The 17,306-nt window shown below is 43.1% G+C and overlaps 2 protein-coding genes across 2 annotated transcripts in view; one reads left to right on the top strand and one right to left on the bottom strand.

Moving 5' to 3' along the window:
• Agps (alkylglycerone phosphate synthase) overlaps positions 1–11,473 on the top strand; it is a 101,058-nt gene extending 89,585 nt beyond the window's left edge. The window contains exon 20 of the mRNA XM_055600201.1: positions 6,114–11,473. Coding sequence (XP_055456176.1) covers positions 6,114–6,235 — 122 coding nt within the window. The 3' untranslated portion in view covers positions 6,236–11,473. The remainder of the gene's footprint in view (positions 1–6,113) is intronic.
• Positions 11,474–14,215: 2,742 nt separating this feature from the next.
• LOC129671761 (tetratricopeptide repeat protein 30B) lies at positions 14,216–16,967 on the bottom strand. The gene has a single exon (XM_055600937.1). The coding sequence runs from the start codon at positions 16,779–16,781 to the stop codon at positions 14,787–14,789; it is 1,995 nt and encodes a 664-aa protein (XP_055456912.1). The 5' UTR covers positions 16,782–16,967; the 3' UTR covers positions 14,216–14,786.
• Between the last annotated feature and the right edge of the window lie 339 nt (positions 16,968–17,306).

Raw genomic sequence — 17,306 nt, 5'->3', positions numbered from 1 at the left:
GGAATGTACCTGTATGGCAACTGTGTGGGTTTCTAGCTGGTGAACACTTGGAAGCCAAGAGAGCCATGGATTTCTCAAACTTGGCATTATTTGGCCAGATAGCTTTTTGTTGGTAGGGTGCTGCTCTGTGAGTTTTGCAATGTCTAGCAACATCTGTGGCTTCTTCCCAGTAGATAGCTATTTTAGGGTTGCTATTGCTATGATGAAACACCATGACCAAAAGCAAGTTGGAGAGGAAAGTGTTTATTTTATATTTGGCTTGTTCTTCCACACCATAGTCCATTGCTGAAGGAAGTCAGCAGGGCTGGAACCTGGAGGCAGGAGCTGATTTATAGGCCATGGAGGGGTGCTACTAATTGGCTTGCTTCCCATAGCTTGCTCATTCTGCTTTCTCAGAGAACCCAGGACCAACTGTCCAGGCATGATACCACCCACAATGGTCTGGGCCCTCCCCCACCAATCACTAATTAATAAAAATGCCCTCCTACAGTTAGATCTTACACAGGCATTTTCTTAATTCAGTTTTCTTCTCATATGACTAGCGTGTCAAATTGACATAAAACTATCTGGCCCAATGCCAATAACAGCTGTCCCATTAGGATAGCCAAAATGTCTGTAGACATTGCCAAATTCTAGTCACTGCAGTTGAGAGTCACCAGGAAGGTCCAGAGAGGCGTCTAGATTCTGAAGAAATGAGAACCTGCCATTTTGTGGCATACCTTCTACCCACTACAGAGTAACTTTAGGTGTTCCAAGAGATAATGTCAGAATACAGGGGACACATGGTGAATGCAATCAGGGAGATAAGGGCACTACATTGTTTTCCAAAAGCCATAGGGAGTTTTCAATCCTTCCGTTGAATTTAAAGTGTCTTAGGAATAACTGTAGTTCCGTTTGTTTTTACTTCAGCGAAATTTATTGACTCTTACTGTGTGGTAGATACTGTATTATAACATCATTACTAAGTACAATAAAAACATTGTCTTAGTCTTCAAGAAATATTTTTTAAATTTTTTCTGCTTTCATCTGTTCACTTACTTTGTCCTCTGTTGTATAAACAGTCAGTTCTACCCTGCTTTTAAATTCCAAGTGTACCGTGGTGCTAAAGACAGAGTGAATCCAGTTCTTGTGATCTAATTATTGAAATGTCTCTTCAATTTGAGTCTCAAAAGAGCTGTTTAAACATTCAGAGATATTGGGTAAACTGTGTAGACAAACCCTGTGCATAAACACAAAACAGCATCAACGGTAAGAACTGGCAATGCTAGCTAGCATGGTAGCAGTGGACATAGCTATAACCAAGTGCTCAAGCAGCTGAGGCAGAGTGATCACAGAAAACCGGCAAAACCCACTAAACAAGAAAGCAAGAAAACAGGCATGCGAAAGTTGGCAGTAAGGAAAACCCATAGAACAGTGGCTTTCATTGCTTTTGTAAGGTCTGTAGCATTCCTCAGCTTATCTTAGAGGTCTCGTTAGCAGATGACACAAATAAGTAGTGCTTGCGGTCTTGAGTGCGTAGTTTCTCTCACAAAGTCATTAAGAGTTGCAGTCTATCTCAGATTCTCTTAACGGCTAGTTGCAGGTAGATGCCTGGCATTTATGAAGCATACAGTTTTGCCAGAGTCAACCAACCACAATGTGTTTTACGGCACAAGCAGACATGTAAGGCAGAGCCCTTTTTCTAAGTCAAATCTCCTTTTAAGAAACATCAGCTCTACTGAGTAACTCAGTCAGATTGTCCATTGCTTTTCTGTGTTCTGGTTAGTACCTAACAGATCTCACAGCACCCAAACTTCATCTGACAAGACACCGGTGTCCATCAGCATTAGTTCTAGGCGTAGTCTAGCAGTAGTTTCATCATATTAATTAAAGGAAAAATAAGTTTATGAGACTAGAGAGAGATGGCTCAGTGGTCAAGAATGCTTTCTGCAGTCATGAGGATCAGAGTTCAGATCCCAGCACCCATCTAATAAGCTGCTACACTCCTATAACTCCGGCTCTGAGTGGGGCAGAGGTGGGAGGATCTCTACGGCTTGCTGGCTGCCACTGTAGCTGACAAAGTGTGAGCACTGAATAGGATCAGTGAGAGACCCTGCCTCAGAGGAATAGAGAAAGACACTCAGCATCCTCAGCACATATTTCATACAGGAAGGAAGGGAAGGAGGAGGGAGGGAGGAAAGAACTAAGGAAAAAATTAAAAAGTCACTCTTCAGAGCACTCATAAAAATGAGTACATGATTTTCTTTTTTAAATGTGATTTACAGATTAAGGCTGAATTGGTACTTGGTACATTGAGTGTGTTGTTATTTGCTAATTCTCATTTTGTGATGATGGGAATTGAAGTCACACCTGAGCGTGCTGGACATGCCCTATACTGTAGTTCTCAAGATGTAGTTGTTAAAATCATAGCTGTTACTTTTGGCTTTTGCCAATCCTACTTTTTCTTCAACTTTAGTAAGCTCCTAAACAAGTGGTCTATTTTATAGTCAGTTCTTTTCTCCTCTTTCTAGTCCGCTTTGTTGTCTGTGTTCTCCTCCTTTCCACCATGTCCCTGGACCCTGCAGCATGCTAGGTAAGCACTTCACCACTGAGCTGTGTTCCAGTCCTCCTGTTTTGTTCTGTGTAAGCCTGTACAAGTCTTTCTGCCCTTAAGTCAAACTGCAACTAACACGTTAACCTCACACAGACAAAAGAGACCTCTGTTCAGCTGGCCCAGACTTAGTCCCTTCAAGATAGAATTACTCGGTAGTTTTTGCTAAGTCTCAAACCAACCACAAAGATAATGTTTGTGGGTCAGGCTAGCCATCATGTCCACACTTTTTTTACATATGACATCATTCACTTCATCCTTACCGTCGTGTGTGCGTGTGTGCGTGTGTGTGTGTGTGTGTATATATGTGCATACACCCACACTATATGTGTGACATGGGCCATTGTGTGCATGTGGAGTCCAGAGGTTCAAATGAGTATCATTCTCACTCACTGTGTATCTTAGTTTTTGAGATGGGGGTTCTCATTGAACCTAGAATTTGCCTTCTGTGCTAGACCAGCAAGCTAGCAAGCTCCGGAACCTGCCTATCTTTGCCCCGCCCAGCACTGTGGTTACAGACAAGTGTACCCGTCCTGTCTTTTGTATAGTGCTAAAGATACAAACTCACATTTTAGGCTTTTGCAAACCCTTTACCCATTGAGCCAACTCTCTGGCCCCTGTTTTTTGTTTTTTTTTTTTTTTTAATGTTTGTATCATACTACAAAGCCTATTATTCATTGAATCTGTCCAAAGAGCCATGTAAAAGTACATGTTTTCAGATAACATCCCTGGAACCTATTTTCTCGAGCTTAGAACACATCAAAAATTGTCTTAATTCAGTAAATACACAGACAGACACGATTGGAAATCAGACTTGAAATGTGAAACCCATTTTTAGTTTAAGCATGAAAGCTGCCCCGGCCATTGGATTCTTGAGTAGCCGTTAACACTGCACATAGGATAATCGTTGTATAGAAAGCATAAGCTTTACCATGCCATATGCTTCTTTGTGGTGCCTGCTGCATAGTAGTTATATAGAAGTTGTCTTATTTGCTATTTGTGCCCATTCAGTCATTCTTCCTGTCTGATAGGGCATACTACATAAAGGGAACTCTACCTTTTTAGAAAATGAGCTGTGCAAATGTTTAAGGTGCTACCATGCAAGTGTCTAGCAGATAGGTCAGAGGTGTGTAGAGGGGCCTGGCTTCTAACTGATGCATATCAAGCAAGCTGACAATTTTCTCACGGACAAGTGGTCCAGCTCTGCAGTGAAAGTCTTGTGCTTCGGAGCCGCGTCCTTCTGTTGTTTCACTACTGTGCCTCTCAGGCCACCCTGCAGAGCTCTCCGGGGGCTCAGGACTGTTTCCAGGTACTGTCTGTTTAGTAAGTCTCACGGGATGCTTATGTTTAAACCATGCTTCCCCTTAGCACACTTACTCTACAGTGTCATTGGCCTAATTTGTCAAACAAAACCAAAGATTTCTAGTCCGTTTACTTGGGTAAGTCAAGGTTTCCAACCCCTTGACTTGCGGTTTCTATTACCAGTAGCAGAAGCCGCTCACAGACCAGTACCACAAATGGGTTAAATTCTTTCATCAAACATGTTTATGAGGGGCCACAGCTATGCCTTCTCCCCTGCTGCTTGCTAGTTCACTAATCAAATGTATGTTAGATTGATTATTGTAAAAGTATAAACCATAGAAAATTTGACAAGATAGATGTGTAAATTATCCTTCTGACAGAACTAATGATGCACTCCAAGCACCTTCTGTTTTCCAGTGCTTGGTGAGCGACTTCATTAAGTATGCAATGGCTGTTGGGTGGCTTCTCAGACAATGGTTCAGTTCCTTGTGGAATTGCATTATTACTAGAGGTGTAAAACCAGGCAGACAAGCTAGCTGCTGGGCGTCCTGCTGAGCTTCTAATGTGCTCCATCTTGTTGGAGCAGTTGTTTGCCGTCTTTTCAGGACAGTTACATCCATAACCACAGGACACATTCAGTGAAGCTGTATTACAGATAACTGTGGAGGCTGGCGCTGGCTCTTCCTCCTGCTCTCCTGGGCCACCCCAGCGTGAGGAGCACCTTCCACAACTCGGAGCAGCTGCTGCTGTTTGTTTACTCAGTCTCCCAGGGCAGATCTGGAAACACAGACTTCGGCTTGTGTAGGATGTAGTAGTTGAATAGGTCAGTCTACTTCCGATGACAAGGTGCAGGTTGCAGCACAGGGAGAAGTCGAAAGAGAAACTTTCTTTTGAACTTTATTTTCCCCACCAACCCTTGCTTCCCCTATGGTAACATCACAGTGCTCTGTTGTTTCTGACGCCGGCCATAAATGCCTTGCTCTCTGAAGTACCGGGCCATTTGTTACATGGATGATGGCTTGAGGCTTTTCCAGAAAAGTGGATGGGAAAGCTGTTTTGAACTGAGCTGACGTGGTATTTAAAGTTGCAAAAGCAGGTGCTGTGGTGTATTGCTGCAGCCTGACACATGGGAGTGTACTTTGGAGTGACAGGCCGAATACTTCAGTGAAAGGCTTTCCATTTCTGTTGGCCAATTAAGTCTCTGTTGATGACTTTGGCTCATTAATGAACATTTGTGCAAAGTGGCCGTTTGAATTCAGTTATTATAATAATGCATATGTTCGAGAAATGCTCACTGAAAATAGCCCTAATGTAAATTAAAGCACCCATTTTGTCATGTTAAAGTCAGGACACTGCTTTGCTTTCAGTGCCAAAGCAAGTTGACAGTCAGAATTTTTTTTTTTTTTCATTTGTCCCTCACAAAAATTTTAGGTAGGAAAGGTTGTTTTATATTTAGTGCCTTTAAAAATAATTAAGTCTGCTAATTATTGTGATACTTCATTGCCTCAAATTTGTAAGACCTAAAACAAGGAGAAAATAAAATGGACAGTTTATAAGAGGAGATTAAATTTAAAACAGGTTAGGCACCTGCTTTTGTGTGTTCCCCTCCCAAATGTTTGGGTCTGGCAGAACGCTGGCGAGAGTGTTAACTATTATCTGGGGTACATGGGTTTATTTAAAGCACTTGGAAATGAGTTTTGATTGGAAAGATTCATAAATGGATCTTTTGCCCCAGAATTCTGTGAGTCAGATTTTTTTCATTTCTTTCAGTTGTACTCCTTAAAATATTTTAAAGGTGTCATTTTTGTTAAGTCTACCCAACAGATTTGTTTTTCTGTGATACTTTGAGGTTCATTTGCTACACAATTTTGGCTTGTTGGGTAGTTATGACAAGGGTTGGGCTTTTTTGATAAGCATGATTTTTTTTTTTACCTTGCTATTTGTGAAATAGCCTGTAATCTCAGTCCATGCTTCCTTCAATCTCCATTTCATAGTTTACAGAGAAAAGAGACACTGTGGGGCAAAGACTTCCCCTGGGAATGCATTGAGCTTAATGAGCTTGATAGTCTAGTGGGCTCAATAAATCAAATAAAGCAAAACATTTCTCATTTTTGAATAAAAGCATTTATCACACAGTGTTTGCTCACTCATGGTCACAAGATTGATTGGTTTCCAGCATTCAAGGTGTATATTGAAACCTTTTTTTAATTTTGTCTTCCAGTGGGCAAGTTACGGAAGCAGTGGCTGAAGGAGAGCATCTCTGATGTCGGCTTTGGGATGCTGAAGTCTGTCAAAGAATATGTGGACCCCAGTAACATCTTTGGAAACAGAAACCTTTTATAACTCCATTAATATCATTATGAAAACGTTACCTTTAAAAGTCATCAGCTATGGTTATACCAGTAATCAAATAGATCATGGACTGTATTTCAGCTACATTTGTTTGTTGGTTTAAAATGAGTTGGCTTTTGTTCTGTGCTTTGTTTCTACATGTATAGATTGACAGATGTTCCTGGGTCTCTCATTGTAGGTGTACCAGTTTATAGCCAACTGACTGGTAGTCATTTCAGATTTTAGTCAGGCAGCACAAGGCTGCCTGTTATCTGAGGAGGATGCTGCCAGCTGTTTCCCGTGCTCCTCCCTAGGTGAGCTGAGGCAGATGGTGTCATCCGTTGCTTGTCTAGCTGTCTTATGTTGCGTCCTTTCTTCAACGTTTCTCTAAAGCAGCAAAGATTCTGCTGGTGAGAGGTATTTGTGTATGTTGTTAAAACATTCTTCCTGTGAGCAGGCCTTTGAGGAGGACACTTATGACCCAGCTGGCAGTCTGTTACTAGCATGCCTTCATCTGTATAAGGTGCTCAGCCTAAGCTTTGCGTGAAGTGAATACAGTTACAAACTAAAATTGCCAACATACACATTACTCTGTGAGCAGACACATTTTTGACCTTGTGTCTGTTTCTAGTAGGGTGCAAGTTGTGCTTGTGTCACTGAGGTGTAACCTTTGGCTGTGTCCTAGATCATCCATAACACGCTTTGTAAGGAAGCTGACTTACACTTGAAGAGCAGGTTTCACCACGCAGCGAAGCTCATTGCCCGTCCTCCAGTCCTCACGTTTCTGCTGTCCCATGCTTGTTGCCGGGTTGCACAAGCAGCTGCAGCGGGAACAAAAGGAAGGCTCCTGGACCCGCTGTCTCCAGTTTAAAGAGACAGTTGACTTGGGGATTTGAAAGCTTCAGTAATTTTAATGACAACAATCCTGTTTTCTAATTAGTCACAGATAGCCTGATAAATTTTCATGGCAAAATAGTTTCAGTTTAATTCTTAATAATAATTTAATGCTTTTTTGAATTACTGGTTTAACCTAAATTTAGAAAAATGTATGAGTGCATATGCCATAATCAGAAGTTTGAAATATCCTATTTCTTAAATAAAAAGGAGAATATTAACCACATTTAGCAGACATTTTTACATTCAGAACTGGATATTGAAATTTGTGGAGCGATTGCTTTAAATCACTGTGTTGAGGTTCCTGATTCACATTTTGAGATGGGTTCTTTTCTTAATGCAATACCTAACTTTTGATAATTTTTTAAAATTAATATTTAATCAGATGATGTAAGTCAAAATGCAGACGATCCTTTAAAAGGACACACTGTCTGTTTATGTAGCAACAGCTCCAAATACGTTGGGGCAGTTTCATACCTTTTATATATGAAGTAGCCTTAAGCAGAACAGTGAAAACTTAAAATTGACAAAAGGATATTTTTAAGAACTCAAAAAGATAAATAATTTTTATCTATTAAAATTGGCCTCAAACTAACAAATTTAAATCTGTAGGAAAATTAATATTAAGTATTAGTTTAACAACAACTCAATATTTATTTTTGGAAGCTGCCTCTTTATTGATGATTTATTTTTAATTATAAAATTTACATCAGATCTTTGATTAAAGACTTTGATGGTTTGAAATAGCTGGACACTTGAGGAAATTGCCTCTAGAATTATTAGATTCTTTGTAAAATGCTTCTCTTCATGAAGGCGATTCTCTAATTGGTCATTGAAGTGTAACATTTAGTAAGATTCCATCATCTCGCTGGAAGTGTCTACATCTTCCCAAGGAATTATTTTAAGACACAGTTTCATTAGCAGATGCAGCTCCTTGCATGTGATTGTTAAAATATTTTCCTCAAGGCATTCAGATTTCCACAGCCTTGGCAGTCTGTACTGTGTTGTAACTAACACTGGAAGTTGTTGGGTTCCCTGTACTCATAAGCTTTATGGCAGTTCGCAGTCTTTGTTTTTCTTTTCTGTGTATGCAGGCCTCACAAGCCTTGATTCTGTAATGGTTACTACATTTTGTATTTGAAATAATTTCTACAGGGATCATTTTGGAACACGAGAATGTTCATTTGCAGTGTTTCACTCTCGTGTAAATCAGGAAGCCTTCCCACCTGCTTCTGAGAGTGCCTCAGTGTAGACTATGTCTGCTGAGGAACGTGAGTTCATGAATATGCACAAAGCACTTAAACCTTGCCTCCTCTCTCGGAACTGTCTGCACTTGGCTTCATGAAGCTCAACCCAGGAGAATATTGTTCTCTGAAGCATCTTAACTTGTACGTTAGTTTCTTTAAAAGTTGCAGCCTGTTGGACTCGTCCTTCTTATGAAAGCCATATATGTGATGTTTTGCTTGAATCTGATGAGGTCACATGTAGGTGGGGGTTTCAGTGGAATGGGACCTTGCTGCTAATGAGAAGTGAAGTGAGAAGTCTCAACAGACAGGCTCCACTGACCTTGGAGAAAGCTGCCACAGTGTGTGGGGCCGTGTGTAATGGTGCATAAGTGAGCTGAGTCTCATGCCAGAGAAGGTTCTGCACCTCTGACGTAGCCGCATTGTGGAGGACACGTGCTCCTTGTGTCCAGCATTTGTCAAAGAATAAAGGATTCAACTTTGCTCTTTTTAGGAATGGGAGGTTGTTACTCAAAATGCTTATACATTATAGGAATATTGATCTAAGGTTATTTTTGGGTCTGGAAGCCTTCTCGTATGCATATTTGTGCTGTTGGTGTTATTTTGGAAAACAAAAGATCAATAAAAGACAAGCTTCCATCAATGTGTATATTATATCAGATATAAACACATGTAAGAACCCTCCCTTTTCCCCTCCAGAATATAGTACTGAGTCCTAGTTTGCATATTTGAAAAAGCCTTTCTGCATGTTGATCCCAGAGATACTTGTTTGTCATATTCTTTGATCCCAACAACTTCTAAGTGTAACTGATCAGGGAAGCTTTGAAGCCCTGACATGAAGTGTGTTGCTGCAGGTGGGGTGGTTTGGTATCACTGTCAGAGCACCGTGATGTAGAAGGATTGCCTTACACCGCGTCGTGACAACACTTGAGGCAGCCACAGGTGCTGTCTGTGGAAGGTGTATCTTGTGTGAGGAGCGTTAGACCCAGTGATGAATAGTTTTAGTGATTTTGAGGGTCTTAGCCCTCACTCAGTCTTCAGTGGTTTTGGTTTTAACAGGGCTCAGCTCAACAGGAGCAAAGCAGGCAGCACAGCAGCTGCAGGTGAGGGCTACAGAGACCCGAGTTTTCGCCATTGGCTGGTCAGTCGGGGAGGCTTCGCTTGCCTTGGCTTGGCGCTTATGTTCCATTATGAGCCATCTGCCTACAGAGTCATTTAGTTCTTATTAATTTCTCTTTACTGAGGAAAGGAAATCACTTGCACACAATAGGGAAATCCTGAAAGTATAAAAGGTTTTCTCAAACTGTTGATATGTCTGACTTGAAGGATGTAACCAGCTCTCTGTTCCTTAAACCAAATAGCATTTGTCCTCAGTGTGTGAGACATACCTGTAACATCTGCTTGTATAATGTCAAGAGATTATAGAAACATTGTTAATAAAATGGACATGAGCCTATGATTTTTTTAAATCAAAGGAAGTGTGAAGCTGTTTTTTTTTTCTTCTCTTTGCATATGTTTTCAGCTTTACTTTTTTATTCTGTATCTCCTTGAAGTTGAAGGTAGAAGATAATTTTTATAAGTCTGCTAATGTAGCACTATCAAGAAAACCTCACTGGCTAACTCGCTTTGGCTATATAGCCGAGTAGATCATAAGCGAGGTTACATCAGTCTCGGGCCATTTTTAGACTGAGATTAAACTCCTGGGTGGTGTTGAGTCTGTGATGCGGGAGCATTCTTTTCCAAGCCTGGCAGGTCACAGCGAGCATTCGCTCACTCTCCTAAGTACAGTCAGCTCCTTAATGCGGGGGTAAAGGTCACCAACAGATGCCATACCTGAGCCAAAGAACCCTCACAGAAGAGCCTCTAGTTCTGTGCACATCTAAAGACTCCCCCCAAAGGGTGGTGGTGATTCATTTTTAAAGCAGGAATAAGTAATACATTGTTTGAATATTTTTTTTTTTTTTTTAAGATACTGGCGGCTTACTTCCTGAGAGCAAGGAAATAGGAAAAAGAAATCTTGACCATATTTTGCTCGGCTACACATGCTGATTGGAAGGCAGCCGGCTAGTGTTTCTCAGCATCACAGCATGCATCCTGTGAGACACCATCTGCTCGCTGTCCACAGAGGTCCTGCGACGCCTGCATCAGGGTGGTTCTTTTAGATAGGTATTTCCTGAGTGATGACGTAGGCGATATCCCCTAAAAGCTCACAGTGCCTTTTTGGGATGTTTCTTTTTCCATGAAACGGTTTAAAATGAGAGAGGGTACGTCTGTAAAGACAAAGATGATTTAGCAATTCAGTGTCACATCAGACTTTGGTGGTTGTATGTAGAAACACTCTCCAGTGTTGGTTTGGGTTATCTGTATCGGTTAGTTATATGCTGGACATGGACTCAAACATCTAACCACTCTGTGGGACTTGTGTCTCCATTTCATTCCTACTGTTCCAGTCCAGTTGCCCTGAGATGTGGCTCGGCAAACCTTGAGACACCGCTCTCTGCTCACACAGCTTCCTGAGGAGTGGAGCCCAGAAGCAGGGTTTCTAGTTGTTACGCTGTGTCGTCTTCTCTGTGTGTGATGGTGCTTTCGGAATCATGAGTATTTTGTTCCTGGGCAGAAAAAAAAACTTCTGTGAGAAGTGGGGGTGTTCTCTACAGCTTTTCTTTTTTTGCTAAGTATGTGAAATACTTTGCTGTGATCCAACTTGACTTGAATAATATCCTGAGTCTTCCTCCATGGCGGGTCATGTTTCTGCCAGTACTGTAGTAATCTTTTGGGAACTACCTGTGGGTAAACTGTGTACGTAAGCCATTATACCGCTGTAATGACTGCATAGGAAACAGTCCTCTTCCCTTTACGCTTACCGTCTAAATGTGGGTATGCTGTGGGAGGGCGACACCCCTGAGAGGCCCTAGTCGGCTTGCCAAGTTCAGCCTGAGCCACGCTGCTCCTTTCCACAAGGGCTCAATGCATAGTCCATATCCCACGCTTTCAGTGTGTGTTCGGAATTTCCTTTTACTGGTTTTTCTTAGACTGTGTTGTTTTAAAACAGAAGTGCCCATGTGTAATTTTTTAAGATGTGCTGGGAACAAATAAAACATTTCTAAAACCAGTCATTGTTTACAGAACTTTTTAAATTTTCTTGTGACTTCACGTAAACCTTGCCAAGAACATCTCTTCAGTGGTTGCTCTTCTAGAAGACCCAGTAACAGTGAGAGACTCTGAACCCCAACCCTCGCTGGCTTTAGCTCCCCAGAGATCTGCAAGCCTCTGCTTTCTAAGTGCTGGGAGTAGAGGCGTATGCTACCATGCTCACCACTACCACCAACCTGCCCCTGGCTCTCTAACATTCTTTTCTAGTCACCTGAAGTTTCCTTGGATTTCAAGACAGAGAAACAAGTTTTTGACAAGGTTCTGAACGTATCCCTGATGAGCAAGTTCTGCAGGTTACGCCACCTCTGAGGAGACCCGCCATGGTGCTGGCGAATAGGCTCCTTGAGCGATGATCCTGTTGGAGTCCGATTGCTCCCCTTTGCTGATGACCAGGACATCCTCTCCAGACCCTTTGTAGGATCAGAACCCAGAAAACGACCCACGAGACCACTGGCTCCAAGCCTCTCCATTAAAATCTCATCTTGTTACCCCGTGAGGATGAACTTGGGGCCACAAGTTTCTTTACTTGTTCTTCCTAGCTTGGACATGCCAATTCATTCTCTTTCGGCCCTTCACCGCTCTTGGTTTATTGGACTGGTGTAGTATGGGTAACTGGGCTGTTGTGGCTCCCATAGTCGGAGCTCTCACCTTAAAGTTCTGGCAGCATACTGGAACTCTGTGTATTTGGAGATCCACGGCTGACTACTATCATAAGGTACAGGGTTTACATTCGAGCCCTTTGAAATAGACTGTCAGTCTTACAAAGTCTTAAAGGAGTAAAGGTTCAGAAAGATAAGGGATTCATTCCTGTCAGGAAAAGTGTTTTTAGTGCTACCCTGAGTGCGGAAGGATCATGGCACAGTGCTTTGTGCCAGCAGTAGAGAATGTCAGTCAAGAAAACAACACACACACACACACACACACACACACACACACACACACACACGATGGGAGGGGCTGCCATTGTAAGTCCTTCTAGAATGAAGCAAGTGTCTTGGTGCCGTACAAGCACCATGGCACACTTGTGCTCACATGAAACACTAAACAAATGTAAAAATTCTCTGAATATATACATATGCTGAAAATAAAATACAAATACTCCAGAATGCCACTTCAGCAGGCCTCAGCTCCAGGCTCCTGAGAATTTGCTGTCGCTGAAACCCCTAACCCTTCTCTGGAGAGTTAGGATAGGGAAGGAGGCAGTTTCCCTGCATGAGCTTTATTCCTTCACGCAGAGGTAGAGCAGGCAGAATTTCCAGACTGCATTACTGACCGGGAAATCCTAACTGCCCAGCTGCAGAGGCTAAAAGGCTTCCTCTGAAAAGCTTTTTACATTCTGAAAATTAAGCCACTCATACACGAAAACCACAAACAGCACCTGGGAAAATAAGCTGGCCAAATCAAGTCTGGCCTCTTTGCAAAAGGGAATCTGGAAAGCATTTGTTTTTTAGTGGTTAACATTACTTTCTTATTTTCTAAAGAGGAAATAGAGAAGAAACAATGTTGATTGTTGAAAAATAAGATTGCAGTTCATTTACTTTCCGGTTCTTACGGGGCTGTGGAGAGTGAGAGGGGCCAGAGCTTCTGGCCCAGCAGAAGTTATCAAGGAACCTTTTTGAGACGTGGAATGTGCTGTGGGGTGGCATCTTCAGAGGCCACTAAGCACTGATTCTCCTCTGGTGCGGGCTCAGACTAACACTGCCCAATGACAGCAGCTCAGGCCATTACTACAAACGCCGTAATCCCAAACAGCAGCTCACAGCGGAGGCACTATGCTGAACCTCCAGGCCACAGCTACATGGGGAAAGTCATCTTCACGTGGCGGCAGGGGCTTTTTGTCTGCCAGCAGAAAGTGATTTGGTTGAACCTCAGAAACTGCTGAATTTGTAGGTAAATTAAAAAAATCAGCAATTATACATGGTTCAACCTGATAAAACCAGGTCAAATTTATGGAGAGACAGGGATGAAGGGCTGTTTGTTTTGTTTTTGTAGGATTCAGGATGTGAAGTGATTAGAATGAGCAAGGATCTCAGTGGGAAGCCAGAAAAACTACTGGAAGTCATGGATTGAAACAAACAATGACTCTATGAGCTTGCATTCTAGGACTGACTTTTTCATCAACTGTGGAAATGAGTTATTTTGGACATGGTAATGACAATGAACTAAAATTTTCTGTACCCAAGTCACTAAAACAAGGAAAGTAAACCAGGCATGGTGGTACATGCCTGTAATCCCAGCACTTGGGGAGGCAGAGGCAGGCGGATCTCTGAGTTCAAGGCTGGCCTAGTCTACAAAGTGAGTATTGGGACCCTTTCCCTCATACTGTGTTGCCTCCCCCAGCCCTGATATGAGGGTCTGTGCCTAGTTTTCTTGTACCTTGTTATGCCATATTTGGGTGATGTCCCTGGGAGGCCTGCTCTTTTCTGAAGGGAAATGGACAAGGAGTGGATCTGGGGGATAGGGGAGGTTGTGGGGAAAACTGGGAGGAGGAGAGAGAGGAGAAACTGCATTCAGGAGGTATTGTATAAGGGAATTAAAACAAAACAAACAAACAAAAAAACCAACCGGAGTTCTTTGGTTACCGCTGGTCCTAGTTAGAGATAAATTAGAACAAAGTATTTGAAAAAAATAAAACAGTATGACTTGGTCATAAATTCAAACAATTAACTCATGGAACTAAACACCACAGGACTTTTCTTTTATCATGATTTATTTGTAGTATTTATTAGTGTTGTAGCTTGCTAAGTGAATCTACTCAATCTTGAACACTAGCAAAACCATTTATTACCTAATTTAATCTGGACAAAACATATTGGAAAACTCAAATATTCTAAATTCTTTATATATGTGTATATATATATATATATATATATATATAAATAAACTCTAGGGAGTTGTGCAAAAAGGAAATAATCCTTGGAGTGATTACTAAAAGACATATGAACTACTAAGTTCTGAACTTAGTGTCTGGTCCCTGAATAATGTAAGTACAAAGGCTGCCCAAGATACAGCAAAACCAAGGAGATGGAGAAAACATGATAGACATATCGTTCTCGGTTTTGAAATTTTCACAGTACCTTCTGGAGCCTAAGTTCTTATGAAATCTCATTTGACAGGTAATCTAAAAGTGCAGGTTATATCTAATAGTTCTTTTTTTTTTTATACTAAAGTGTACAAAGTCTCACAAGTAGTAAATACAAGTAGCAAAAGCTAGAGGACACCTGAAAATTTACACATACAGTCACCATGATAAATGTCATTGCCAGCCACAATTACATATTCCATCCAATGATCTCATAGATCAGGGCCCTTAATTTTCTCGACTCATACGTGACCGTGTTCTTCCCAGTGTGCATTCTCTCCTCCTCCAAGGGCTGCTCTAGAACAGCAGGGATGTTCCTGCCATAAAGTTCGCATTGCTCTAGGAACTGGACACATTCTTGAATAACACTGTCCCTCAGCATGATTGTATGCTTTGACATGTTTTCTAGTAAGGACAGGAAGCATCTTTTGGCATAATACCACGTATCAGTTCCTAGCTTTTTATGGTAAGGCTCCAGGCTTTTGATGACCCGAGAGATGCCAAAGTCATAGTTGCCTTTGGCACAGTAAAGGGTTCCAATCACCAAATTCACAATGCAAAGGTGGTAGATTTTCTTGTCTGGGTCATCATAGGACAGCTGTTCTTCCTCCTTTTCAATCTTCCTCATCAGCTCCTCAGCCTCCTCATTCTGACTTGTCATAATATAGGAAACACAGAGGTTGGCTAGCACAATGGCGCTGACACTCAGGATGTTATCGTAATTCTTCTTGACAATGGGCTCATAGAAGCCAATGGCCTCTTTGTATTTGTTTTCCTGCATGAAGAGAACATGGGCCACATTCAGCTTCCACACATCGTGGTCATTGCAGAATTCCACAGATTTGCGGAAGATCTTCTCCACCATTGGATAATTTTCAAGATTCCAGTAGATTTTCGCCTGGGCCATCAGGACAGGGATATACTTCTCAAGAGTTTCATCATATTCGTTTACAGCCTTTTTGGCAGATTCATCATCTCTGTTATGTCTTGCATCCTGTACTTGTATGGTAAGTCTCCGGAGCTGCTCAGTCAGCATGCCAGCTAGCCCATCTAGTTTAACAAAAGCCTCTTCAGGAGCTGTCTGGCAAGTGATCATGGCATCCAAGAAGTCATAGAGGTAGGGTGTGAGGAACTTGTAGGTCAAGTGGGCATTTTCTGCTAGGACATCAGCGGCCAGGTCAAAATACTCATATTTGCAGTACAGCAGCAGCAGGTTGCCAAAGGTCTCTGGGGGGAAGGGGTTCTGCTGGAGCAGAAACTGGAGCTTTTCAAACCCCTCTGTAGGCCTGGCATCCATGTTCATCAGGGCCTGGTTGTGCAGGGTCACGGGGTCCAACTCTTCCTCTGCCCTGGGTGGCATGTCAGTGAGGGCTTCCTGGGCTGCCTCATAGTTTCTGAGCTGGTACTCTATGGCTGCCTTGAGGTTGAAGGCTTCGACCAGAGCAGTCTGGTGGAGGACCACAGTGTTGCCAACACTGCGAACATCAATGCCTTCGGTGGTCATGCCCACACCTAGTTCTGGGTGTTGACGGATGCCTCGCTCAATGATGTCAGCGATATATTTCAGAGCAGGGGCATACTGCCGACTACTGTAATAGGCCAAAGCCAAGTTGTAGGAAAGGTCAGGCTGGTAGCCAGAAGCCTGTAGGGCCGCTAAGAACTTGGCACAGGCAGCTTCATAGTGTCCCTCCTTGTAGAGCAGACAACCCAGGTTGATCTGACCATCATAATCATTCTCCCCTCCACTGTCTTCCACACCTTCCCCACTCAGCAGCTGCTCCACCAGGCTCCTGGCTCCCGGCAGGTCTCCCTCGCTGTACTTGATAGCTGCCTGTAGGCGAAGGACGCGAGTCTGATAGGTCGGGTTGTCCAGGAGGAAGGCGACCCGGGTGGCCTCCGGATACAGGCAGGCCTTGTAGAGCGCCTGGGCCTGGTACAGGCGGTACTGCTCGAGCTCGGGGTGCATCTGGCTCAGCTGCTCATAGCACTCTGCAGCGAGCTCGAACTCCTGCAGGCGGTAGTAGCAGTAGGCCAGCAGCGACAGCCCGGCGCGGCTGCGGGGGCTCCTCTGCAGCTCTGCGCCCAGCAGCTGGGCCGCCTCGGAGTAGCGGGAGTCGCGGATGAGCCTGTACACCACCGCCGTGAACTCACCGTCGGGGATCTGCGAGCTGCTCAGCCCTGCCATACTCACCTAGATTGTTTTGCATTCTTGTTTCCAAGGCAATAGGCCAACCGGAAACGGAAGCTGTTTGCGGCTACTATGCAACGGAAATATCTTGATGTGAACGAAAAAGACCCACCGACAAGGTTCTATCAATGTCTAGCTTAGGTTTGAAACACTCTAGAGTGTAGAAAGGCAGTTGGGCCCGGAAGGGAAACTTCCCTAGGCGGTTCAGACTGAGAGACTCCACGTCCCGGCATGCACCACTCCCGGGGTCGCGGTGCATGCTGGGAAATGTAGTTTCTCTTTGATGTCTTTTAGAGATTGGTGTCTGCCTTTTCTGTAGGATAAGCAAGTGCCTGTTTTATTGCTCTGCCTGCCTTCTTGAGGAGGTGAAGTAAAGTTTGCGGGTGCAGGCAGGTCTCCGGCGATGCTGAGAGTTCGTTGTTCTGTGAAGTTTCGAGTTGCTTAGCGATGGTGACGAAATGGGAATGCTCGTCATCTCTGGAATTCAGAAATTCTGGTATCTACTAGCCAGCTGCTCTGAAG

Source organism: Psammomys obesus, unplaced genomic scaffold, assembly GCF_907164565.1.
Source record: "Psammomys obesus unplaced genomic scaffold, mPsaObe1.curated_primary_1811, whole genome shotgun sequence".
In the NCBI taxonomy this organism is placed as follows: domain Eukaryota; kingdom Metazoa; phylum Chordata; class Mammalia; order Rodentia; family Muridae; genus Psammomys; species Psammomys obesus.
This window is presented reverse-complemented; position numbering and strand designations above follow the sequence as displayed.